This window comes from Cervus elaphus, chromosome 20, assembly GCF_910594005.1.
Source record: "Cervus elaphus chromosome 20, mCerEla1.1, whole genome shotgun sequence".
NCBI classification, from domain to species: domain Eukaryota; kingdom Metazoa; phylum Chordata; class Mammalia; order Artiodactyla; family Cervidae; genus Cervus; species Cervus elaphus.
Window position 1 is genome coordinate 23,902,665 of NC_057834.1, and position 27,677 is coordinate 23,930,341.

The 27,677-nt window shown below is 46.0% G+C and overlaps 1 protein-coding gene across 7 annotated transcripts; it reads left to right on the forward strand.

Annotated features, from left to right (window-relative positions):
• The first annotated feature begins 10,125 nt into the window (after nt 1-10,125).
• POGK (pogo transposable element derived with KRAB domain) lies at nt 10,126-26,659 on the forward strand. Of its 7 annotated transcripts, none has more exons than XM_043876295.1 (7): nt 10,126-10,282; nt 10,778-11,596; nt 11,683-11,816; nt 17,340-17,466; nt 18,238-18,336; nt 19,879-21,361; nt 24,814-26,659. In XM_043876295.1, the coding sequence occupies exons 3-6, from the start codon at nt 11,685-11,687 to the stop codon at nt 21,348-21,350; spliced, it is 1,830 nt and encodes a 609-aa protein (XP_043732230.1). In that variant the 5' UTR covers nt 10,126-10,282; nt 10,778-11,596; nt 11,683-11,684; the 3' UTR covers nt 21,351-21,361; nt 24,814-26,659. The 7 variants fall into 7 exon arrangements, with proteins under 7 accessions (XP_043732230.1, XP_043732232.1, XP_043732227.1 ...); XM_043876297.1 differs by having other exon boundaries at nt 11,489-11,596; XM_043876292.1 differs by lacking the exon at nt 10,778-11,596 and having other exon boundaries at nt 10,126-10,458.
• The last annotated feature ends 1,018 nt before the right edge of the window (nt 26,660-27,677 follow it).

Sequence of the window (27,677 nt, forward strand, 5' to 3'; positions counted from 1 at the left end):
CAAATAGCTATGAAAAGAAGAGAAGTGAAAAGTAAAGGAGAAAAGGAAAGATATACCCATTTGAATGCAGAGTTCCAAAGAATAGCAAGGACAGATAAGAAAATCTTCCTCAGTGATCAGTGCAAAGAAATAGAGGAAAACAATAGAATGGGAAAGACTAGAGATCTCTTCAAGAAAATTAGAGATCCCAAGGGAACATTTCATGCAAAATGGGCTCAATAAAGGACAGAAATTGTACAGACCTAACAAAAGCAGAAGATATTAAGAAGAGGTGGCAAGAATACACAGAAGAACTGTACAAAAAAGATCTTCATGACCCAGATGATCGCTCACCTAGAGCCCTACAACCTGGAATGTAAAGTCAACTGGGCCTTAGGAAGCATCATTATGAACAAAGCTAGTGGAGGTGATGGAATTCCAGTTGAGCTATTTCAAATCCTGAGAGATGATGCTGTGAAAGTGTTGCACTCAATATGCCAGCAAATTTGGAAAACTCAGCAGTGGCCACAGGACTGCAAAAGGTCAATTTTCATTCCAATCCCAAAGAAAGGCAATGCCAAAGAATGCTCAAACTACTGCACAATTGTACTCATCTCACATGCTAGCAAAGTAATGTTCAAAATTCTACAAGCCAGGCTTCAAGAGTACATGAACCATGAATTTCCAGATGTTCAAGCTGGATTTAGAAAAGGCAGAGGAACGAGAGATAAAATGGCCAACACCCCCTGGATGATTGAAAAAGCAAGAGAGTTCCAGAAAAACATCTATTTCTGCTTTATTGACTATGCCAAAGTCTCTTACTGTGTGGATCACCACAAACTGTGGAAAATTGTTAAAGAGATGGGAATACCAGACCACCTGACCTGCCTCTTGAGAAATCGGTATGCAGGTCAGGAAGCAACAGTTAGAACCAGACATGGAACAACAGATTGGTTCCAAATCGAGAAAGAAGTACGTCAAGGCTGTATATTGTCACCCTGCCTATTTAACTTATATGCAGAGTACATCATGCAAAATGCTGGACTGGATAAGCAAAAGCTGGAATCATGATTACTGGGAGAAATATCAATGACCTCAGATATGCAGGTGACACCACCCTTATGGCAGAAAGTAAAGAAGAACTAAAGAGTCTCTTGATGAAAGTGAAAGAGGAGAGTGAAAAAGTTGGCTTAAAGCTCAACATTCAAAATACTAAGATCATGGCATCCGGTCCCATCACTTCATGGCAAATAGATGGGGAAAGAGTGGAAACAGTGACAGACTTTATTTTGGGGGGCTCCAAAATCACTGCAGATGGTGACTGAAGCCATGAAATTAAAAGATGCTTGCTCCTTGGAAGAAAAGTTATGACCAACCTAGACAGCATATTAAAAAGCAGAGACATTACTCTGCTAACAAAGGTCCATCTGTTCAAAGCTGATTTTTCCAGTAGTCATGTATGGATGTGAGAGTTGAACTATAAAGAAAGCTGAGCACAGAAGAATTGATGCTTTTGAAATATCGTGTTGGAGAAGACTCTTGAGAGTCCCTTGGACTGCAAGGAGATCAAACCAGTCCATCCTAAAGGAGATCAGTCCTGAATATTCATCGAAAGGACTGATGTTGAAGCTGAAACTCCAGTACTTTGGCTACCAGACGGGAAGAACTGACTCATCTGAAAAGACCCTAACGCTGGGAAAGATTGAAAGCAAGAAGAGATGGGGACAACAGAGGATGGCATCACCAACTCAATGGACATGAGTTTGAAGAAGCTCCGGGAGTTGGTGTTGGACAGGGAGGCCTGGCGTGCTGCAGTCCATGGGGTCACAAAGAGTTGGACACGGCTGAGTGACTGAACTGAACTGGACTAAGTCATGTTAGCAATTGTGGACTTCTACAAAGGTAGGCTCCACGACAGTAATTGAGATCATGGGGCTGAGAGTTCAAAGTCAAGAATTCAGGTGGGTCACTGTTGGTTGGCATTTTCCCAGGAAAAACCTAGTCAAAACTGCACAAGAACAGTGGGCTCATAGAGACTCAACTCCTAGCATAATATTCCTCTTTGGTTATCTCATACTGTGTCTTAATACTTTTCTTGTAAGAAGGCGAGTTACCAACAGTGTCCCTAGTATTCTTCTCCTTCCTGATACCCTCTTCACCATTTCATTTGAACCAGCCATTTTCTCAGAAAACTTAAGAGCAGAATATCAGTCAGTGTGAGCTAAAATGTCACTCTTACCCTAAAATATGTTAAATTTATATACAAGAAGAATATTTTGTAAAAACAAAAGATCCTAATATTTCTTCCAATATGTGAATCAAATGTTCTCCTTTGACTAGACTTCTCTGGTCTTGGGTTGTCTGCCACAATTACTCTTCAAAGACACAACTGTCATACTATATTTCATATATTAACTGATACACAGTTTCACTGTAGCCTCTCCATGGCAGACAGAAGTCAAAGTCACACGTAAATACAGGAATGGTGACAAAAACTTGGAGGAATCTTTCCCTGCCGGCAACTCATGTCTAAAGGACAGTCTGAAAAGTGACAAAACCATCTCCTTCACCAAATTTGAGTCAAGCCCTTTGAACCCTCTTCTCTCTCTACCTTGGACACATACACATAGTTACTCTGGTCCCAAGACCGCCAAGCCCTGTTGTAGCAAGAATTCTGCTAAGTCAGGTTAGAGAGAATCCCCTATCTTATATATCAATCAACCCATTGATTGCCATCAGCAAGAATCCTTCTACCTTTCATGTCTCCTCTTAGTATTCCAGCCACTGACCCCCTCACTCAGTGTAAGTGATGATCCCCCAACTTGTTTTTGCTGTATTGAGCCAGAAAACTCATCTCAATTGCAATAGTATTGCCAACTATGTCAGTAATCCCAAATAAAATCCTACTATTTCACTTTAAACAGTGTCAGAATAATTTCTTCTTTGAGATACCAACAAAAACTCAAACCTGAGATCTTTTTTCTGGAATGGAATGGCCTTCAGGGCTTCACTGCCCACTTTTGTTGTATCATCCACAGAGCGATATGCAAATTCTTTGACTATCGATATGCAAATTCTTTGGAGAAGATTCTTATAAAACGTTACTTCCTCGGTGGCATTACATATTTGGGATTTAACCAGCAACAACTATAAAAATCAGGAAGATCTTTCAACATGTATTAATATATTACATACTAAGCTCTAAAAACCACTAGGCCATTCAGTCAGTTCAATTTGTTGCTCAGTCATGTCCGATAGTTTGCAACCCCATGGACTGCAGAACGCCAGGCCTCCCTGTCAATCAGCAACTCCCGGAGCTTGTTCAAACTCATGTCCATCGAGTCGGTGATACCATCTAACCATGTCATCCTCTGTCATCCCCTTCTCCTCCTACCTTCAATCTTTTTCAGCATAAGAGTCTTTTCCTATGAGTCAGTTCTTTGCATCACATGGCCAAAGTATTGGAGTTTCAGCTTCAGTATCAGTCCTTACTTAGGACTGATTTCCTTTAGGATTGACTGGTTTGATCTCCTTGCAGTCCAAGGGGCTCTCAAGAGTCTCCTCTAACACCACAGTTCAAAAACATCAATTCTTCCACACTCAAATTTCTTTATAGGCCAACTCTCACATCCATACATGACTACTGGAAAAACCATAGCTTTGACTAGACAGACCTTTGCTGGCAAAGTAATGTCTCTGCTTTTTAATATACTGTCTAGGTTGGTCATAGCATTTCTTCCAAGGAGGAAGCATCTTTTAATTTCATGGCTACAGTCACCATCTGCACTGATTTTGGAGCCCAAGAATATAAAGTCTGACACTGTTACCATTGTTTCCCCATCTATTTGCCATGAAGTGATGGGACCAGATGCCATGATCTTAGTTTTTTGAATGCTGAGTTTTAAGCCAGACTTTTCACTCTCCTCTTTCATGTTAATCAAGAGGCTCTTTAGTTCTTTGCTTTCTGCCATTAGAGTGGTGTCATCTGCATATCCGAGGTTATTGATATTTCTCCCAGCAATCCTGATTCCAGCTTGTGTTTCACCCAGCCCAGCATTTTGCATGATGTACTCTGCATATTAAATTAAATAAGTTAAATATTAAAGTTAAATAAAACTGCATATTAAAGTTAAATAAGCAGGATGACAATACACAGCTTTGATGTACTCCTTCCCAAATTTGGAACCAGTCCATTGTTCCATGTCTGGTTCTAACTGCTGCTTCTTGACCTGTATACATGTTTCTCAAGAGGAAGGCCAGGTGGTCTGGTATTCCCATCTCTTTAACAATTTCCCACAATTTGTGGTGATCCACACAGCCAAGGCTTTGGCATACTCAATAAAGCAGAAGTAGACGTTTTTCTGGAACTCTCTTGCTTTTTCAGTGATCCAAGGGATGTTGGCCATTTGCTCTCTGGTTCCTCTGCCTTTTCTAAATCCAGCTTGAACATCTGGGAGCTCATGGTTCATGTACTCTTGAAGCCTGGCTTGTAGAATTTTGAGCATTGCTTTACTAGCATGTGAGATAAATGCAATTGTGCAGTAGTTTGAGCATTCTTTGGCATTGCCTTTCTTTGGGATTGGAATGAAAATTGACCTTTTGCAGTCCTGTGGCCACTGCTGAGTTTTCCAAATTTGCTGGCATATTGACTGCAGTACTTTCACAGCATCATCTTTTAAGATATGAAATGGCTCAACTGGAATGTCATCACCTCCACTAGCTTTGTTTGTAGTGATGCTTTCTATGGCCCACTTGACTTTGCATTCCAGGATGTCTGGCTCTAGGTGAGTGATCACATCATCATGGTTATCTGGGTCATGAAGATCTTTTTTGGTATAGTTCTTCTGTGTATTCTTGCCACTTCTTAGAATCTTCTGCTTCTGTTAGGTCCATACCATTTCTGTCCTTTATTGTGCCCATCTTTGCATGAAATATTCCCTTGGTATCTCTAATTTTTTTGAGGCAATCTCTAGTCTTTCCCATTCTATTGTTTTTCTCTATTTCTTTGCATTGATCACTGAGGAAGGCTTCCTTATCTCTCCTTGCTATTCTTTGGAATTCTGCATTCAAATGGGAACATCTTTCCTCTTCTCCTTTGCCTTTAGCTTCTCTCCTTTTCTCAGGTATTTGTAGGGCCTCCTCATACAACCATTTTGTCTTTTTGCATTTCTTTTTCTTGGGGATGGTCTTGATTACTGCCTCCTCTACAATGTCACAAACCTCTGTTCATAGTTCTTCTGGAACTCTGTCTATCAGATCTAATTTCTTGAATCTATTTCTCACTTCCACTCTATAATTGTAAGGGATTTGATTTAGGTCATACCCGAATGGTCTAGTAGTTTTCCCTACTTTCTTCAATTTAAATCTGAATTTGGCAATAAGGAGTTCATGATCTGAGCCACAGTCAGTTCCCAGTCTTGTTTTTGCTGATTGTATAGAGCTTCTCCATCTTTCACTGCAAAGAATATAATCAATCTGATTTTGGTGTTGACCATCTGGTGATGTGCATGTGTAGAGTCTTCTCTTGTGATGTTGGAAGAGGGTGTTTGCTATGACCAGTGCGTTCTCTTGGTCTTTTCCCTGCTTCATTCTGTACCCCAAGGCCAAATTTGCCTGTTACTCCAGGTGTCTCTTGACTTCCTACTTTTGCATTCCAGTCCCCTATGATGAAAAGGACATCTTTTTGGCATGTTAGTCCTTGGAGGTCTTATAGGTCTTCATAGAACCATTTAGCTTCAGCTTCTTCAGTGTTAGTGGTTGGGGCATGGACTTGGATTACTGTGATATTGAATGGTTTGCCTTGGAAATGAACAGAGATCATTCTGTCATTTTTGAAACTGCATCCAGATACTGCATTTCAGACTCTTTTTTTGACTATGAAGGCTTCTCTATTTCTCCTAAGGGATTCTTGCCCACAGTAGTAGATATAATGGCCATCTGAATTAAATTTGCTTATTCCCTCCATTTGAGTTCACTGATTCCTAAAATGTCGATGTTCACTCTTGCCATCTCCTGTTTGACCACTTCCAATTTACCTTGGTTCATAGACCTAACATTCCAGGTTCTTTATAGCATCAGACTATTTTCATCACCCATCACATCCACAACTCTGCACTGTTTTCAATTTGGCTCTGTCTCTTCATTCTTTCTGGAGTTACTTTTCTACTCTACTCCAGTACCATATGGGGCACCTACCGACCTGGGGAGTTCATCTTTCAGTGTCCTATCTTTTTGCTTTTTCATACTGTTCATGGGATTCTCAAGTCAAGAATACTGAAGTGGTTTGCCATTCCCTTCTCCAGTGGACCACATTTTGCCAGAACTCTCCACCATGACCCATCTGTCTTGGGTAGCCCTACACAGCATGACTCATAGTTTTATTGAGTTAGACTAAACTGTGGTCCATGTGATCAGTTTGATTTGTTTTCTGTGACTCATTTTCATTCTGTCTGTCCTCTGAGGGATACAGATAAGAGGCTTATGGAAGCTTTCTGATGGGAGAGACTGACTGTGGGGAAATCTGGGTCTTGTTCTGATGGGCGGGGCCATGCTCAGTAAATCCTTAATCCAATTTTCTGTTGATGGACTGGGCTGTGTTTCTTCTCTGTTGTTTGACCTGAGACCAAACTATGGTGGAGGCAAAATCATGGTGACCTCCTTCAAAAGGTCTTGCGCATGAACTGTTGTATTCAGTGCCTCTGACCCTGCAGCAGGCCAGTGTCTACCCACACCTCCACCAGAGACTCCTGGACACTCACGGGCAAGTCTAGGTCAGTCTCTTGTGGGGTCAGTGCTCCTTTCTCCTGGGTCCTGGTGCACACAAGGTTTGGTTTGTCCCCTCCAAGAGTCTGTTTCCCCAGTCCTATGTAAGTTCTGTAATCAAAACCCACTGGCCTCCAAAGTCAAATTGCTTGGGGGTTCTCAGCCCCTTTGCCAGATCCCCAGGTTGGGAAATCTGTTGTGGGTCCTAGAACTTTCTTAACAGTGTGAGAATTTATTCTGTATAACTGTTCTGCACTATATGGGTCATCCGCTCAGCAACTCTATGGTGGGGTTACTTGCAACCTCCTCCAAGAGGGCTTATGCCACATGCCGTGTGACCCAGGTCTGCTGCACCCAGAGCCCCTGCCCCTGTGGCCAGCCACTGCTGACCCATACCTCTGCAAGAGATACTCAAACACTCAAAGGCAGGTCTGGCTCAGTCTCTGTGGGGTCTCTGGGTCCTGGGCACACAAGATTCTGTTTGAGCCCTCCAAGCGTCTCTGGCGAGTATGGGATTTGATTCTAAACGCAATTACACCCCTCCTACCATCTTGCTGGGGCTTCTTCTTTGCTCTTGGACGTGGGGTATCTTTTTTTGGTGGGACCCAACATTCTGCTGTGGATGGTTGTTCAGCAGTGAGTTATAATTTTGAAGTTCTCACAGGAAAAGATGAGTGCATGTCCTTCTACTCTGCCATCTTGTGGGTCACAGTGGTCCCATCAAGGGCTCAGAATAAGCCCCTGGGTGTGGAACAGCTGTCTTTGGTTCCAGCACACAGCTGACTAGATAGGGGCAGAAGGCTTTTAAGGCCATTCATGTATGACTTAAATCAAATCCCTTATGATTATACAGTAGAAGTGACACATAGATTCAAGGGATTAGATCTGATAGACAGAGTGCCTGAAGAACTATGGAGGAAGGTTAGTAACATTGTACAAGAAGTGGTGACCAAAAACATGCCCCAAGAAAAGAAATGCAAAAGGCAAAATGGTTGTCTGAGGAGGCCTTACAAACAGCTGAGAAAAGAAGAGATGCAAAAGGCAAAGGAGAAAGGGAAAGACATACCCATCTGAATGCAGAGTCCCAAAGAATAGCAAGGAGAGATAAGAAAGCCTTCCTCAGTGATCAATACAAAAAAAAAAGGGGGGGGGGGGGGAACAATAGAATGGGAAAGACTAGAGATATCGCCAAGAAAATTAGAGATATCAAGGGAACATTTCATGCAAATATGGGTACAATAAAGGACAGAAAGAGTATGAACCTAACAGAAGCAAAAGAGATTAAGAATAGGTGGCAAGAATACACAGAAGAATTGTACAGAAAAGGTCTTAATGACTCAGATAACCACAATGGTGTGATCACTCACCTAAAGCCAGGTATCCTGGAGTGTGAAGTCAAGTGGGCCTTGGGAAGCATTACTATGACCAAAGCTAGTGGAGGTGGTGGAACTCCAACTGAGCCATTTCAAATCCTAAAAGATGATTCTGTGAAAGTACTGCACTCAATATGCCAGCAAATTTGGAAAACTCAGCAGTGTCCACAGGACTGGAAAAGGTCAGTTTTCAGTCCAATCCCAAAGAAGGGCAATGTTAAAGAATGCTTAAACTACCACACAATTACATCTGTTTCACATGCTCTCAAGGTAATGCTGAAAATCCTTCAAGCTAGGCTTCAACAGTACATGAACTGAGAACTTACAGATGTACAAGCTGGATTTAGAAAAGGCAAGGGAACCAGAGAGCAAATTGCCAATATGTGTTGGATCATAGAAAAAACAAGGTAATTCCAGAAAAACATCTATTTATTCTTCGTTGACTATGCTAAAGCCTTTGACTATGTGGATCACAACAATCTGTGGAAAATTCTTAAAGAGATGGGAATACCAGACCACCTGACCTGCCTCCTGAGAAATCTGTATGCAGGTCAAGAAGTAACAGAACTGGACATGAAACAACAGACTGGTTCCAAATTGGGAAAGGAGTACATCAAGCCTGTATACTGTCACCCTGCTTATTTAACTTACATGCAGAGTACATCATGAGAAATGCTGGGCTGGATGATGCTCAAGCTGGAATCAAGACTGCTGGGAGAAATATCAATAACCTTGGATATGCAGATGACAACACTCTAATGGCAGAAAGCAAAGAACTAAAGAGCCTCTTGATTAACATGAAAGAGGAGAGTGAAAAGTCTGGCTTAAAACTCAACATTCAAAAATCTAAGATCATGGTATCCGGTCCCATCACTTCAGGGCAAATTGACAGGGTAAAAATGGAAACAGTCATAGATTTTATTTCTTGGGCTCCAAAATCGCTGCAGACGGTGGCTGCAGCCGTGAAATTCAGACACTTGCTCCTTGGAAGAAAAGCTTTGACCAACCGAGACACCATATTGAAAAGCAGAGACATCACTTTGCTGACAAAGATTCATAGAGTCCAAGCTATGGTTTATCCCATAGTCAAGTATGGATGTGAGAGTAGGACCATAAAGAAGGCTGAGCACCAAAGAATATATGCTTTCAAACTGTGGTGGTGTAGAAAACTCTTGAGGGTCCCTTGGACAGCAGGGTGATCAAACCAGACAATCCTAAAGGAAATCAACCCTGAATAATCAATTGGAAGTACTGATGCTGAAGCTCCAATGCTTTGGCCACCTGATGAGAATAGACCACTCAGTGGAAAGGACCCTGATGCTGGGAAAGATTGAAGGCAGGAGAAGAGGAAGACAGAGGATGAGATGCTCGGATAGCACCAGCGATTCAATGGACATGAGTTTGAGCATACTCTAGGAGATGGTGAAGGACAGGGAAGCCTGGCATGCTGTAGTCTATTGGGTCCTACAGAGTAGGTCACTACTCAGCGACTAAACCATAACAACAAAGTTCTGACATGCCTGCCAGAATGTGCATATGCAGGCTTCCCCCAAAATTCAACACCCCCTCACTCTCCTTCATGCCCTTGCTGGTCATTCTTCATAACACATTCCTTGAAGCACGCCCCGAGTCCCCGAAGTACTCATTTAACTAAGCGCAAAGCAGTGGTTCATGCAAATAAGCGCACGAACGTGTGCACCCAGGCTACATTCACTTCAAATGTAAATACGGGCTCTTCCTGCCTCTTCAATGCCGAGGTCACACACGGTGCACTGGTAACTGCACCAGGGGAGTAGAGAGGGCAGAGTGCAAGACTTGAGGCAGGCGAGGCTAGCCTGCCAGTGGGTCAGGAGCTCAGCCTCGAGGAGCGCAGGGCGCTCACCAGCCGGAAGCCACGCCAGGAGGAGGGTCGGGAGCTGGCGCGGACGCCGTCCCCCGGCGCCGCCGAGGCCCGCTGACATCAGCCGCGCTCCTCCCCTCGCCTCCCAACACTCTCAGCTCCCGGCCGGACCCTCCCTCCTCCCACCACGTGTCCTCTCCCCTCCCTCCCGAGGGGCCGCGCGCACGGGAAGCCAGCGAGACGGGAAGGATGGCGCTGTGACAGCCGGGACGCAGCCCTCGGCGTCTGCACCGCGGCCCCGGCCCGCGCCCTGGCGCTCGGCCCGGCGGTGAGTGCGCACGGGCGGGCGGGGCGGGGGCAGCGCGGCCCCTCCCTCGGGCCCCGGGCCGCTGGGCCGCGGCGGGGGCGGGGGCGCCGACGCTGCAGCTGCTACCACCGCCGCCGCCGCCTTTGTTGCGGGCCCGCCGGGGGAGGCAGGCGGCGCCGGCCCCGGCCGCTCGGCAGGTGCGCTGGGGCCGGGAGCGGGCCAGGCGGGGAGGCGGGCCGGGCCGGGCGCGGGCAGGCAGGCGGCGGAGCGCTCCCGGCGCGGGGCCGCGGAGAAAGGGAAATGGGACAAGATGGCTGGAGAAACCCTAGCGCGCCCCGGGGGCGCGGCAGCGGCGGCGGGCGGGGCGCCGAGCGGGTGGGCGGCGGCGGCGGGGACCTCTTGAACCGCACCTTTGCGGTGGGGCGGCGCCTCCACCTCCCGGGAGCCGGCCGGGGAGGCCTTGGCCAAGTTCTGGCCGCAGCTCCAGGGATCTGAAGCCTGTTTCACCCGCCCCAGACGTATCTTGCTGCGTTTGCCCGTCCTTTTTGAAAATACCGAAGAAGCGGACTTTGAACTCCGGAAGGATCTTTTCTTTGGAAGCCTGGGAGGATGAGGCCCACAAGATGCACACTCACTCCACACCTAGGAATTGCCCGCGCCCCTAGAGGGCAGGAGCCTTTGTACTGGCCCAGGAGCTGGGCGAAAGAGAATTTGCAGAAGAGAGAATCTGCGGTCCAGAGGCAAAGAGTTTTACCGGTGGGGTGGGCCCCAGACCCTAGTGATTTCTGCATCTTCTTGGGTATCCAAGCATTACTCTTCACTAAGGGTCCTGGGCTTGGAAAGTCACTTAAGGCAGAATGACTCTATTTTCTGACCTGGCTCATGGACGAAACCTTTGACTCTGGAAAATCCAGGTCTTCTGGACCAACCAACCTCCTGACACTGAACTGGCCCTGTAGGAACAACCCAGTTGAGCGAGTGCACTATGAGTTCAAATGCCTTCATTGACAGGAAGCCAACACACCTGCTGCTGATTCCATGTTTGGGTGGCACTGGCTGTGAGAAAGTTCTGCCTTTTGATGCATTCTTAAAACTTCCTGGAATGTTTACCCACCAACCTGTTATGCCCTTAAGTCTCTACAGAACCAGTCTGGTCTCTCTTCCAGTTTTTTTAAATATTTGAAGACAGCCAGGTATGCTGACTGCCTGCAACCCTCTTCTTTTCAGAGCTAAATGTCACCTTCCAGCTTCCTGGTGCTTTCCTTGAAGCCCTTCCTCCCCAGACCTGGCTCTTCCCTTGCTCTTGTTCCCCTGAACTGTCCTGGAGCTAAAAAGGTTTGTGTAACCTGAGCTGCCCCCTTCACAGGCTTTGAAGAGTTCACACTAGCACCTGATTTTTCTGAACTGAATCTTGCTTGCAGAGATGGCATCCACAGCCTGCCCTCTCAATTTGACCCTGAAAGAAGAGGAAGAAGAAGAAGAGATTCAGAGCCGGGAACTGGAGGATGGTCCCACAGATATGCAAAAAGTCCGAATCTGCTCAGAGGGTGGATGGGTAAGTAAGAAGGTGTGGGGTCTCACACAGCTGTGAGGGGCAGGCCTAGGAGCCAGGTTTGTAATAAGTCTCTTCCTCAGGCAGCCACAGGAAGTAAAAATAGCCTAGCTTAGCCCAGTCCGGTGTTTTTGCATTCCTGAGAAAACAGTTCTGTGGCTTTAAAAGGCACAGCGAAGGATGGAGAAGCTGGTTATGGGAACAGTCTCTTTAGGCACATAACGTATCACCATCAGGACTGGAAGTCCACAGGGCCACGACTATGTCTCTCTCCTGTACCCATGGATTCCCTATATCCTGCTCAATGCCAGGCACCTTGTAGATATCAACTAAATGTCTGCTGACCCACGTGTAAAAGAAAAATGATTCTGGCACTTGTTTAGATAATAAGGAATATACTAAGGAATATATTAATATTCAGAACTGCTGAGATAGGCTTCAAGACTGTCACAATAGGAGAGCGAAGAGAACAGGAGAGAGTTCAACAGTAAAGACAAGTGGGGATTTACAGCCAGGGAACAGGGCATAGGGCTCAGCGAATGGAAAATTACTAAGAGGAGTCATCAACAGTAGGGGATTCTTTCTAAACTGCCTTAGTGGAATTCTTGCTAAAACTGGGCTGTGCAGGCTGTGGACCATAGCAGGTGTGTATGTGTCCCGGGTAGAGGCCTAGTGGAGAAGAGGGCTCAGAGGAGCCTGACCAAGTTTGGGGTGAGGACAAAGTCTTTGTCACCTACTGCTGATTGAAGGGGACCACTTAAACCATTTAAGTCTTGGGCACTGAGCTGATGTGAGGAGAGCTTTATGGGATGAGGCCAGTTGGTTCTGTGTGAACACCTCTTACAGTAGTTGACACAGGAGAGAACTCCATTTCCAGCTGGCCCTGGGTGGAGGGATTGGGATAGTAGGCAGCAGTGAGCAGGGAGCATATCCAAACATTGTAGTGTGATAGAATTAAAATGTAAAGTATAAATGCAACAGAGATTTATAGTTACAGTTGTGTACATTACTTACAGTACTTACTGGACTTCATGATAACTCAGCATGCATGGTAAACATTTTAAATAAGCACCAAATGACATTCCTTTTCTCTGCTTAGTTTTCCACTGTGTATGAACATCCTCAGTATACATAGTATGCTTTTTTCCAATGAGAGATATGTATTCAGAGAATCATGGTCTTTGCAAACTATCTCGTCCTACTCCCCTCCCACTGCATAAAGTGCTGCAGGGTTATCTGCTTTACCCCTGGGATACACATGTATACTGACTGCTGTTCTTAAAAATGCCTCTTGAGCTGGAACCTTAAAAGTAGTGCATTTTGTTGTATGTATGTTATACTCCATTTGAAAAAAAAAAACAAAACAATACGACTCCGGGCTGTGGGTTTACCAGTCTAGCTGTTGAAGCTGGACTGCTTCTGTCTCTTCAGACCATGCTGCTGTCCTCCTCAGTTCTAATCCCTGCAGCTGGGGAGATTTTAGAGCGCAGGAGTCATCCCATCTAGCCCTGAGCAAGAACTCAATGCTTTGAGGCTATACTGGCCAGCCAAGAACATTTCGACAGAATGGAGAAGCATGCAAAACAGGTGTAGTAGAAGCAAACATTAGAGCCTGTTGGGACAACACAGAGAGGAGCAAGGTGAAGCCCATGCTTGGCTGGGAAAGGAAGCAACCAGTGGAGCTGGAGGAGGGGGAGTGGCATGTGTGGCATCCAAGCAATCTGCCATCCGTCTGCAGCTACTCAGCACAGTGCTGGGTGTTACTAAGACAGGATCCTTAGTCTCGTGGAATTATTAATGCTTGTTTTATGAGGAAGACAGGAAAGTAAATCTGATTAATTGCACAGTATTTGGAATTCTGTGGTGGATGTCAGGTCTGGACAGTCTCTTCTACAGGCCGGAGAACTCCTGGAGAAAGCAGGCAAGGACCTGGTCTTGAGTAGTAGGTAGTTTTGCCCCCTCCCAGGTACATCTAGGTGAAGATATTTCTGGTTATCATGACTTGTGGTGGAACTTGGGAAGTGGGAGAGCCTACTGGCATCTCCTGGGCAGAGGCCCAGGATGCTGCTGTACATCTGCGATGCCCAGGACAGCCGCTGAAACAGAGAATGATCTGGCCAGAAGTGTCAGCAGTGCTGAGTGAAAAAAATCCTGCACCAGGGCATTAAACTAGGAGAAGAAAACAATCAAGTCTGTCTCTTACATATGTGTTTTGGCTGTAGGTTGTGTTGGGGTGATCAATAAAATCTTTCAATCTTAAGAACCATGCTATAAAGGTAATATTGCATGGGAGAATTGGAGTAGAAGTACAATTTCAGGTAAAGAAAAGGGAAGATGTACTGTGAACCAAGTCTTAGGCAGAGGTGGAACCAGCCAAGGGAAGGGAAGATCTTGCTATCTAGGAAGCCAGGAGCACAGGCACTGGAGAAGAAGTTTAGCGACAGCTCTTGCCGCTGGAGCCTGCAGCGTGTGTCAGGGAGTGGAGGAGACGGTTGAGAGAAGCAGGGCAGGCCCAGGCTCAAGCCAGCCACCCAGGGGTACATGCTGTGCCCTGGAGTCTGAGCTCTTTCCTAAGTAGCTCTGAGGAAGAAGTCCTTGGTTCATCTTTCTTAAGGGACCCTGGGGCTTGCTATTGCCACGAGGCAGGGGCCTAAGTGACCTGCTGAGAAAGCGTGGCCATGAGAGTCAGACTTGCTAACTCTGTGACCTTGGGCGAGATACTTATCAGCCGTTTGCTCACCCATAAAACTGGGGTAGTGATCCCCGTATCCTTGTGTATCTAAAGGATTCAATAGGAGTACAAGAAGGAGTGCCCTACACAGTGCCTGCATACAGCAGGCGCTATATCAGTGCACTGGTCCCAGGCCTCTGCCCCAGGAGCCCCACTGTCTGCTGAGTGGTCACACAGCATCGTCAGCATGCCTGGGCAGCATGTAAGTACTCTCGGATGGTTCAATAAATGCTGGAAGGCCGGCTCTTGGGGCCGAGCGAGGCAGCGCACACAGGCTAAAGGAAGAACACCTATCTGATGAGTCCTTGACCTTCTGGGAAGGGAGGAGGGCAGGGATCGAGGGCCCCTACCCGTGAGGCCAAGCAAGGGTGGGTGTCAAGGGGTTGGATGCTGGCTGCCTGACTTCTGAGTTTGGCCCAGGGCTGGCCCTGTTTACCTTCTGCTGGGCTTGGCCAGATAAAAGGCCTCTGTAGAGAGAGGGGAGGCCTGCATAGCAGGGCCTGGCTGAAGGCTGGCTCAGTTCTCACAGAAGGTTGCTGTGAGGAGAATGGCTAAGCCACACGACATGTGCACCTCTGACGCATCATGGGGCTCGTCTGAGGACCCTCTGCGGCTCAGTCGGAAATGGGAGGAGACGAATCCAGCCCCAGCCTCCGGGTGCCTTCACACCACTCCAGGTCTGCTGTATTTTACCAGACTGGGCACGTGTTCCCTTCTGTGAGTGTCGATAGGGATCGCCCTTCTGAAATGACAGGCACAGCCAGCCCTGTGTCCTGTTTTATCAGCAGAGGGAAAGGGACTATAAATAGGTGTAGCCTAGATCTGAAATTTCCTAGGGAGAGAAAAGGCCAAAGGAGAGTTGTTCAAAAGCCTGGGAAGTGGGATGGGGTGGGATGGAAAATTCCTAGCTGCCTGGCTTTCCAGATTGATGAAATCTGAGCAAAGCCCAGAGACCAATCCGTTATACCTTCTGGTATTTTACTCTAGGCATTTTGTCCATTCTTACTCCAAAGAGTAGGCTCAGTTTTGTGACAGATAAATTTTAATGATTATTTGAAACTATTCCAGGTAGGACAAGAGAAGCGAAGTCCAGAGAGTATATACTTAAATCTTTGACTCAAAAACACACTTTCAAGGGATTACTTTCTACAGGAAGTGTCCTAGGCTTAGGGGAAGAAAACAAAATAAGCCCATGTTCTACCCTCAGTGAGCTGACACTCTAGTGGAAGAGTCAGACAGGAAAACCAAGAGGATCCTGCCGTGTGATAGGTGCCCCAGAGCCTTGAGCCCAGGGCTTTACAAGGGACACAGCCCAGGGTGAGGCCAGCTTGCCCAGAGAACAGGATATCTGGGCTGAATCTTGGAAGGTGGGTGGGTGTCAGCCAGGCCAAGAATGGGGAAGACTTCTGAAGCAGCATGTATGGAGACCTCCTGGTCTTTGGAGGGGTGGGGAATGGTTTGTTCAAGGAACTGCAGGAGCTAAGTTCCACTGAGTGTGTGGGGGTGGAAGTGAGACCATGCAAGTTGGGCACCAGGGAGGCCATTCTGCCCTGTGTAAGGGCCGGAGCCGTGAAGTCAGACATCCCAGGTCCCAGCCTCAACCCTACTGTTTATTGGCTATGTGATTTTAGACCAGAAACAAGGCTGCTCTGAGCCAGTTTCCTCCTGGATTAAATGGGGTTGCGGGGGTGGGGGGGGGAGGATAAATGAAGCAGTTACAGGGCCTTTCTCAGGAAATTCTCCCTATGTGGAAGGGGCTGTGAGGTGTGGAGGGGTGGGGTGAGCTTTGTGGATAAGGCAGAAAGGCCAGGCGGTCTAAGTGACTGATGGCCAGACACCTGAAGAAGCTGCAGGCTGTGCAGACACTGAACTTTTCTAAGCTGATGCAAAACATCATCATGATCCCCCCAGGCCCTAGACTGCACCAGGGGAAATAGCTCTGAACGCAGCAGCCCAGTGATGCCTTACCACTGACTATGATGAGCTTTGGAATAGGATTTTTAATGACTGAAAGATGACACATAGTAAAAAGAAAGGAAAGAGCTGAACAAGAGGAGGTTGGTCTGGGTGGCTTGGCTGCATTCGGCCACGTGAGCACCCCTTCCCACTGGCCTGTAGTGTCGGGGAGGTACGGGAGAGGGGAGTGGAGCTGTGTCTTTAGGGCTTTCTGCTGTGGGTCTAGGCATCAAAGCAAACCAGTTTGCTCTAGTATCTCATTACAAAAATTGAAGCTCTGATTAGCCCTTCTCTCTTCCTCCTCATCCTCTTGTGGATTGGAAAAAGCCTGATGAGGGCCCTTCTCTTACGGGCTCCTTGCTGAGAGGCTTTGGGTTCTGAGGCATACACTGGGGCAAGTGCTCTGGAAATGGAGACTAGTGCCCAGGCAGCCCCCAGCACCCACATGGTCTGAGGCTCTGTGGCTGAGGGAGACAGCAGGGCTGTGTTGGCAGGGGAACTGTCTCAGGGTGTTCCTTCACGTGGTCGACTCTGGCTCTGGGTGGGGGCTGAGCTGTGATCAGCTCTCCCTGCTTCGTGTGAGGATCCAGTCTCTCGACCTGGTGATCCATGGTGGGGAGTTTTCATCTCAAGGTTCTGCTCTCCTTATCTGTGAATGAGAGTGTGGCAAGCACTCAGCAGGGCACAGAGGGCCTTGTTGACATCCAGATTTTGCTTCTTGGAGCCATGTGAGCACTGATGTGTCTCCGGGCCCAGGCCGGCCCTTGTGAGATAATGGTGTGTGAACTGTGTCTGCATGTGCTGACTAGTCATTGAGAAAAGCCTGTTCACTGTTGCAGGTGCCGGCCCTATTCGATGAGGTGGCCATATATTTTTCCGATGAGGAGTGGGAAGTTTTGACGGAGCAACAAAAGGCTCTCTACCGGGAGGTCATGAGGATGAATTATGAAACTGTCCTGTCTCTGGGTAAAACTTTGTTTTCCTTTGTCTCTTAGAAGCTCTGAGCCCAGAGAATTGTTTCCATGTCTCTCTTCTCAGGTGTATCCAACATACCTCTCTCCTGAACCTGGGCTCTGTCCCCTCAATGCCTGTGCCCATTTAATTTCCTGTTTTTGACTTGGGCAGGATATAAATATTGTGTCCTCCTACTCAGCAGCTCATGCCAGCTCTCAGAACCATCCTCATTCAACCCAGGCATACTCATCAAAAAAAGAAAAAATAAGACATAATCTAAGAAATGTCACCGTGGATCTGGGCCTGTACTTTATACATTCCTAGGAGAGAAGGCAGGCCTCGCTGTTATCCTGTCAGCCTCAGAAGCTTGGGGACATATCCCCGAAGAATCCTTGTTGCTTCCCTCCCAGCACTGATATTATTAGAATCTAACCATTTGGAGGGATTTTCCCACTTGGCTCATGCAGGTACTGGAATGCTCATTAGATCAGTGGCTGCATACACCCACTTCCCTGCTAAATGCAGTTCCTTTTTGTCATTGCTGGTACGGGCCCTCATTAGCAGAGATCCATAAATTCCCTTGGACAGACCTATTTCCCATCATATTTTTTCTTTAAGTATCCCTGAATCCTTCTCTACTGCCTTTCATAAATCTCCATACTGAGAAGACTGTAGTGGGGTGAGAGTGGAGGGGAGGTTTGCTTAAGTATTACAAAGTACTTATTTTGGCAATTCTCCAAGACAGTAACACAGCTGTTAACCTGTTTTATTTCCTGTAAACAGAATTCCCATTCCCTAAGCCTGACATGATCACTCGGTTGGAAAGGGAGGAGGAATCTCAGAATTCTGACGAATGGCAGCTCCAAGGAGGAACCTTTGCAGGTACTATGATTAACCCAATGCAGAAGGCATCCAATGGTAGAATTATGAAGATGGATTTTAAGTTTACATTAAGGTACATTCTGTGGGGTATTTAAGAGTAAGGCAAGGTTCTGAGGCAGAAAGACTATGGGCTTTGGAGTTTCAAAATCTCCTTGTTTTCCATGCTGTGTGACCTTAGGCAACTTCATCCATCTCTCTGATTGTCCATTTCTTCATCTGTCACCTGCAGGTTATAAATCTCAACATGCAACCTCATACGCAGGTGAATGAAATTGAAGTTTGTATTGGTCCAGTGCACATCTTGAGTGCCTTGGTAGCATACCACACGCTTCTGAAAGCTAAAGAAAACAGCGTGACAAAGCATGCATCCAGGGTTATTTACTTGACTTCCTGTCTGCTTCATCTTGGATAGAAAAAGCAATAGCAGCTATAGTGCACATTTGAGCAAATACGTCTAAAGAAGCACACAGTGTTGTACCGAGGAACATAGCTGGAGAGCAGGAGTTGGATAAATACAGCTTCCCAACAGCCAGAGCGATTTTATTTACCTTCTCTCTATAAGTAATAGTTTAAAATGCCGTATTTCATTGATTCTAAAAGATGTATTTCCCTCATCACTTTAACATCTCTGCAATTGAGAATGCTTCTTAAAACTGATGGGTCTTCCCTGGTGGCTCAGACAGTTAAGAATCTGCATGCAATACCGAAGACCCAGGTTCAATCCCTGGATGGGGAAGATTCCCTGGAAAAGGGAATGGCAACCCACTCCAGTATTCTTGCCTGGAGAATTCCGTGGACAGAGGAACCTGGGCTGCAGTCCATGGCATCGCAGAGTTGGACACAACTGAGTGACTAACACTTAAAACTGATGGCCTGTTAGTTTCACTAGTGGCTTTTTTTTTTTTTCCCTTAATGGCATATAATGGTGCATCTTGCAATCGACGGGTTCTTAGTTTTGGTGAGATATGGTAATATCCCTGAGTAATACTCAATTTCTGTGACCACTTTCTAAATAGAAACATACAGTGAAACCCAGTTCTGACATGGGTTTGCAAAAACCATACTTCTGCCTTCTAAGCTTAACTTTGCTAAGTGTGGTATTGCTATAGATTTTCTTGGTTTAAGGGATATGATTCGGTTCATGATGATACAAATTCTGTAATACTGTGTGTAGAATGGGTTGTATTTGGCTTCCCACCCAGCGTGACCCTCACAGTTAGCGCATTACTCAAGCATGGTGCCCGTGTTGTTTCCAGCCCTTGTCACTTCCTGGCTTTGCCACCTTGACGTGTTACCTAATTTTTCTACACTCATCTGCAAAGACAGAGTAAAGAAACAGTTACTGTGAGAATTAGATGTGGTAATCTACGGGAACTGGCAAAGGGGTGAGGACTTTGGAAGTATCGGTAATTAAAGTGACTGCGTCTAGTGAGCTTCAGATTGAGGTAGTCTCGGTATTTTGACCAAAAACAAATCAAGGAATGACCCCCAAATCGTTGTACCCATGGGCACTATCTTCACCCCTCCCTGTATGTCTTCCAGAAAAGGAAGAATCCGACCTGAAGCCTCCAGATTGGGCGGGCCCGATGAACGCAGCCGCGCAGTTTCCCCAGCCTCAGCACCTGGATGGCTTTGGCCTCCGTCTGCCTCGGGACATCACAGAGCTGCCCGAGTGGGGCGAGGGGTACCCCTTCTACATGGCCATGGGCTTCCCCGGGTACGACCTCTCGGCCGACGACCTGGCCGGGAAGTTCCAGTTCAGCCGGGGCATGCGCCGCAGTTACGACGCAGGTTTCAAGTTAATGGTGGTGGAGTACGCCGAGAGCACCAACAACTGCCAAGCGGCCAAGCAGTTTGGGGTGCTGGAGAAAAACGTCCGCGACTGGCGCAAAGTGAAGCCGCAGCTGCAGAACGCCCACGCCATGCGGCGTGCCTTCCGCGGCCCCAAGAACGGGCGCTTCGCCCTGGTGGACCAGCGCGTGGCCGAGTACGTGCGATACATGCAGGCCAAAGGGGACCCCATCACCAGGGAGGCCATGCAGCTGAAAGCTCTGGAGATCGCCCAGGAGATGAACATTCCAGAGAAAGGGTTCAAGGCTAGCTTGGGTTGGTGTCGAAGAATGATGCGGAGGTATGACTTGTCTCTGCGGCATAAGGTGCCCGTGCCCCAGCAGCTGCCCGAAGACCTGACCGAGAAGCTTGTTACCTACCAGCGGAGCGTCCTGGCTCTGCGCAGGGCACACGACTACCAGGTGGCTCAGATGGGAAATGCAGACGAGACGCCCATTTGCTTAGAGGTGCCCTCGAGGGTGACTGTGGACAACCAGGGGGAAAAGCCTGTCTTGGTCAAGACGCCAGGGAGGGAGAAACTGAAAATCACAGCCATGCTTGGTGTCTTGGCTGATGGGAGGAAGTTACCTCCATACATCATTCTGAGGGGCACGTACATCCCCCCCGGGAAGTTCCCAAGTGGCATGGAAATCCGCTGCCACCGGTACGGCTGGATGACGGAGGACCTGATGCAGGACTGGCTGGAGGTGGTGTGGAGGCGGAGGACGGGCGCGGTGCCCAAGCAGCGAGGGCTGCTGATCCTGAACGGCTTCCGGGGCCACGCCACCGACTCGGTGAAGAGCTCCATGGAGAGCATGAACACCGACATGGTCATCATCCCGGGAGGCTTGACCTCGCAGCTGCAGGTGTTGGATGTGGTGGTCTACAAACCGCTGAATGACAGTGTCCGGGCCCAGTATTCCAACTGGCTCCTGGCGGGCAACCTGGCGCTGAGCCCCACCGGGAACGCCAAGAAGCCGCCGCTGGGCCTTTTTCTGGAGTGGGTCATGGTGGCGTGGAACAGCATCTCGAGTGAGTCCATCGTCCAAGGGTTCAAGAAGTGCCACATCTCCAGCAATCTAGAGGATGAGGATGACGTGCTGTGGGAGATCGAGAGTGAGTTGCCGGGCGGAGGGGACCCGCCCAAGGAGTGTGACCCTGAGAGCCTGGCGGAGAGGCACTGAGGGAAAGCGAGGTAAGCAGCCGGAGGGGGCGCGGGGCGCCTTCCCGCGGGCCGTGTGGGGTTTCGCGAACACCCTTTCCTCTTGCCATTCTTTGTTTCTGAGAGCTGTTGGAACCCACAGTGCAATGCTGCAGGTAGCAGGCCATCAGCATTTCCTCCTTCATATGAAACTTTGGTTGCCTGGCTTATCTCATGGTATTTTGTATCATGCATGAAGTGAACAAGGAGTGAGCTGCCTGAACATTTAATCTGAGTGCCATAATGCTGAAATGATTTAATCCTGAAGGAGCATAGTTTGACATGACTCCATTAACAAAAAGTTTTGTCTGCAAAACCAAAATTTTTCTTCCCCATATGAATCATGCTAAATATATAGAGCCAACGTGTGTACCTGATTCACTTGAAGCAACTGTGCTCACCTTGGCTAGCCTGTAGGGCTGGGATGTAAGGACGTGTGCACCTTCGAACTGTCTCTCCTGGGTCTCAAGTTTCCGTCCTGGGGTAGTCTGCAGTAGCCCAATGGGCAATGAAAGAAATAGCTTATGTTTGCTTTACCCTGGGACATCAAAAGTCTGTTTTAAAGCATCATCTTATTCTCATGACTACATTCACATGGAATAAACAATTACGATAATTTCACAGACACCTGAAGGGTGATATTTTTAAACTGAAACTCTGTTCCAAAAAAGAAACCAGAATGCTTATCTAGGACTCCAGTAAGTGAAGTCTGAGGACAATAAGGCCTGGAATTTTCAGAGTTAATATAGAAGGGCCACAGCTTTAATAGGACGCTGGGAGTGGAGGAATACCCAACAAGTAGAGTGATTCTTCCCCCACACCCCTGAGAGAGGAAAGTGACCACCTACAGTGGGCAATGTACAGAGAACAAACATATTTCATTTTCCTTTCTTGTTCTTATTTCCCTAATTTGTTCATTTGTTCCTCTAGACAGTGTTTAATATGAAGAGAACACTCCTTTTAAAAAGGACCTAAATGTATCTTGATAATTTTTTCTTTCCTGTAAGGTATAATTAGGTATTTCCATCCTACTTGCTTCTTTCTCTAAATGAAATGCTAAGAGAAATCTCCTGTCAGACACCCCCAATTCATGCTGCGTAAGTTGAAGAGTGATTTAAATCTCCTTCCCTGCCCCCAAATCAAGTGAAAGTCACTCGTGTCCAGCTCTTTGCAGCAACCCCATGGACTATACAGTCCATGGAATTCTCCAGGCCAGAATACTGGAGTGGATAGCCTTTCCCTTCTCCAGAGGATCTTTCCAACCCAGGGATCGAACCCAGGTCTCCTGCACTGCAGGCAGATTCTTTACCAGCTGAGCCACAAGGGAAGCTCAAATCAAATTGTACTCCTAACATTAATCCCCAGTGTTATTCTGAGATCCCCAGAATTACAGAGCCAATTAGAAGTTCTTACAGTCAAAATCACCAAAATTGCTTTTCCCCCCTCATGTTCTCTAATCTTACTCTCCATGAATTCAGCCTCCCTTTATGAATTCAGCCTGTTAACCATTATACTGCATCCATTGAATATCAAACTTTGAGTTATAGTGAATTTTTACATTTACCTTCCTCCCCCACCCCATTGTTGTTGTTCAGTCGCTAAGTTGTGTCTGACTTTTCGTGACCCCATGGACTGCAGCACTCCAGGTTCCCCTGTCCTCCACTTTTCTCCCAGAATTTGCTCTGATTCATGTTCATTGAGTCGCTAATGCTACCCAACCATCTCATCCTCTGCTGCCCTCTTCTCCTTTTGCTTTCAATCTTTCCCAGCATCAGTCTTTTCCAATGAGTCAGTTCTTCGCCAAAGTGGTGGCCAAATCAGTTCTTCACCAATCAGGTGGCCAAAGTATTGGAGCTTCAGCTTCAGCAACAGTCCTTCCAATGAATATTCAGGGTTGATTTCCTTTAGGATTGGCTGGTTTGATCTCCTTGCAGTCCAAGTGACTCTCAAGAGTCTTCTCTAACACCACAGTTCAAAAGCATCAGTTCTTCGCTGCTCAGCCACCTTTGAATTGTGGTGCTGGAGAAGACTTTTGAGAGTCCCTTGGACTGCAGCTTCCTGGGTGGTGCAGTGGTAAAGAATCTGCCTACCAATAGGAGACACAAGAGATGTAGATTCGATCCCTGGTCAGGAAGATCCCCTGGGGGAGGAAAATGGCAACCTACTCCAGTATTCTTGCCTGGAAAATTCCATGGACAGAGGAGCCTGGTGGGATCACAAAAAGTCAGGACACAACTGAGCACAATTATCATCATCTCACATCCATACATGACTACTGGAAAAATAATAGTTTTGACTATACAGACCTTTGTCGGCAAAGTGATGTCTCTGCTTTTCGATATGCTAAGTTTACCACAGCTTTCCTTCCAAGAAACAAGAGTCTTTTAATTTCATGGCTGCAGTCACTGTCTGCAGTGATTTTGGAGCCCATGAAAACTGGTCACTGTGTCTACTTTTTCCCTTTCTATCTGCCATGAAGTGATGAGACCAAATGCCATGATCCTAGTTCTTTTTAATGTTGAGTTTCAAGCCAGCTTTTTCACTCTCCTCTTTCACTCTCATCAAGAGCCTCTTTAGTCCCTCTTCACTTTCTGCTATTAGTGGTTTTATCTGCATATATGAGATTGTTGATATTTCTCCTGGCAATCTTGATTCCAACTTGTGATTCATCCAGCCTGGCATTTCACATGATGCACTCTGCATATAAGTTAAATGTACAGCCTGGATGTACTCCTTTCCCAATTTGAAACCAGTCAGGTATTGCATGACCAGTTCTAACTGTGGCTTCTTGCCTTGCATGCGGGTTTCTCAGTGGACAGGTAAGGTAGTCTGGTATTCCCATCTCTCTTTAAGAATTCTCCAGTTTGTTGTGATCTACACGGTCAAAATCTTTAGCGTAGTCAATGGAGCAGAAGTAGATGTTTTTCTGGCACTCCCTTGCTTTCTCCGTGATCCATTAGATGTTAGCAATTTGATCTCTGGTTCCTCTGCCTCTTTGAAACCCAGCTTGTAAATCTGGAAGTTCTTGGTTCACGTACTGCTGAAGCCTAGCTTGAAGGATTTTAAGCAGATGACATTTTTGTGTATTTTTAATTTTCTAAGGTATATGCTACACATAGGACTGGATCAAAACCTGTCAAAAGGAAGAAAACAAGGCCGGGGCACAGCTGTGGACACAGGCTCTGCATTTACGTCCCATCAGGACCATGAGTCCTGGCTCATCCTGACAGCCACAGTTCTCTGTACAGTTGCCCTGGGTTTGAGCTGAGGAAATTACAGAAGTAGACAGGATTACCAGTGAACAAGACATTTGAGAGGAGACATACAGGCATAAAATGGCCTTTTCTCATCTGTTTGGAAATGTGACTAATGGAATAATTATGTTCATGAAGTTATACGGTGTCTAAAATCCAAAGTTTAACTCACACTTACGTTCTGTTTTCTAGCAAATAGAACTGTGTTTGGAACAGTTGGGGAGGAAAATGTTCAAGAAGATTCCTCGCAGCCTGAATGCACAGGGAGAAGCAGGAAAAAGCCGTGGTGCTTGAAATAACCCAGGTCTGGACAGCAGCCTGGGCATCCGGCCCTGGGATAGAGCCCAACCCCATCCCACACCATGAGGAGTCCGAAAAGTGGAGGACCCTTCACTGCATCAGAGACGTGATTAGAAAAGAAACTGCTTCTACTTCTTGTTTTAGAAATTACATTTATAGAACCTGTAAATAGGTGTGAACAAACGTATTTCCTAGAGAAGAGACCTTTGTTCAACACCAACAAGAAACTCATCATATGGGCCCAACTCCACTGGTATTCTTTCTTTGGAGAAAACCTCAAGTTAATGTTTTTCCTTCTGCCTCTAAAAATGCTTCCTCAGTAGAACCTGTCCCTACACAGGTCAAGACTGCAGAGAAGGCTTTGTAGAAATGGTCCTTTATGTACACCTGCTACTTACACATTTCCTTTTTTGGAAAAATGAGATGCTAATAATGACAAAATTCAGACATACTGGCCTAGTGCCAGCAGATGGCTTTTCTACAGACAAACTAGGTTAGTATGGAAGACACAGATTAAAATAAACTATGCTATTTATCTTCCCAATCTGGTTGGCAGCTAGACTTTTCTAGGGTCTCATTTAATGGCCCTGTTTTTTGTTATTATTATATTTAATGATAGGGTAGCATTTAGTACACAAGCTTTTCTGTTTCTCAGGCTGCCTGCAGAAGTCACCATAAATTATCTGCTGTCTACATGGTACAATGCTCATTGACTCACCTGATACTGTTTGGTTCATTCCTTTAATATTTTCATCACAAGGGTGGTAAGAGGGCTTGGGCCTTTAGCCACAGCTGTTTCAGGACTTCTAATCTTCTATCCCGCAGAAATAGGTGGGAGATCTTTGAAATTTTACACTATAGTAATTTGCATTCCCACATAAATTGAGTGTTATGAAAACATTCCATCAAAGCTACCTATGCTACAAAAAAAATATGCCAGAACCTCATAGACAAAGCCATTGCTAGAAACATCATTCCAATGTCAGATCTGGATAACAGGCTACCATAACCACTTTTCCTTCCTATAGACCCAGCTCATTTATATATTATAATATTCTTGGCATCCTGAAACACCTATTTCTACTCAGGTACTCATTCCTATTAGTGACCCAATTTCCTCATTTTTTAAAACCAGTTTTCCTCCAAGAGGGGAACTTTAACTTTTGGTGTCTGAATACTTTTCAAAGTTTGAATTGTTTCCTCATTTGCTTTTACCTGCACTGTATTCTTTATCATCTCAAATGGCATCTAAATCCAGCTACTTTTCATTCCATAAGTTTTCATTCCCTCCAATTCCACTTAATTTATCCTCCACTATCCTGGTTCCTGGCCCTTTCCTCTTTATGTCCTGTTTTACTTGTTTTGGGAGCTTAAAGGATTTTGTAAGACCTGGTTTTTGGTTCCTGCATTGGAGCCATAGTTGTCTTGCAGAGAAAAGTAGAAAATGGGTTCAACTCCTGTTTCATCCCACCAACACCTCCTTGAGCCTCATCGTCAGCTGGTAGATGACGCCTTACAGGTTGCATAGCACTGGAATTTTTCCTAGAGTAATGGCTCTACTGTCAGGGTTTTCTGGGCTCATTCTTCCACTGACTTATGATCTATGCCTAACAGAGCCCCAGTACAACTATTTTGCAGAATGGCTATTACCCTAGAGTTACTATAGCACATATTGAGACATAGTTGTACTCCCCAGTAGATAGGAACTGACTCTAACAATAAACTTTGATAATAAAGACAATAGACTCTGGTGTTTTATTATCTGCTAGCATTTTAAAAAGTCACATTTCAAACTCTCATTTACAGTTTATTCTCACTCAGTTTGGTGGAGAAATATATTATACCCTTGAATAAAAAAGTCTGTTCATGGGATGACAATGTAATTACTGTTGGTGTCTTTAAAGGTAAACATGTGTGGTTTCCAACTGGCTTTTAAAGGTGGGGGAAAGGGCCCCAGCAAAAATACCTTTTTCCCTCAGTCATGTCTGGTGACTACTCTCAGGAATGGTATGTTACCAATCAATGAAGGAAATCCATAAAGGGATATTAAATTTAAAAGAATGGAAACATGCTAGCAGGTTGATGAATAGAAAACTTGGTCCTGTTTTGATAAATATTTTTTAAAATGAAAGTATGATGAATCCATATGCCTTTTCATATTGTGCTTTTAGTAACTACCATGCCAGTTGATTTGATTAAATATTAGTCTACACTCCAAGAATAATCTAGGCATTTTTCCTAATTTAAGCCATGAATATTGAATGCTGAACCAATCTGTTGACCATAGCATCTAAGTCTGACTCCCAAACCATTATTCAAACTGGAGGAATTTTTGGTTTAAGTCAAAGACATGATGAAACATAGGCATTTTTACATGGTGAAAGGGAGCAATCACTTAGAAGTCACTTCATGAAATCTGATCAGCAACATGCTAATCCCTTCAGGCAATGGGAGAAGGGCTAGAGGAACTGTGTGCCTGACTGATCCCAGGAATGGGTGATGAAGGTGGTAAGAATGTGTGCTAAACCGGCATCTGTGCCTGGTAGAGAGGCGGGCCTTACCAAATCTGGTTTTGAACAATGATAACACCTATAGCTTAAAGAATTACTTAAATCTCTAAAGGAAAAATAAGCTTTATTCTAAGCCTGAAATTACCTGGTTTCTAATTGCCTTTTTCCTCTCTGAGGCAGTTATTTTTCTGAATGATGCCTGACAATAAGCACTCATGATTTCTTAAGAACCTAATTATAAAAGAT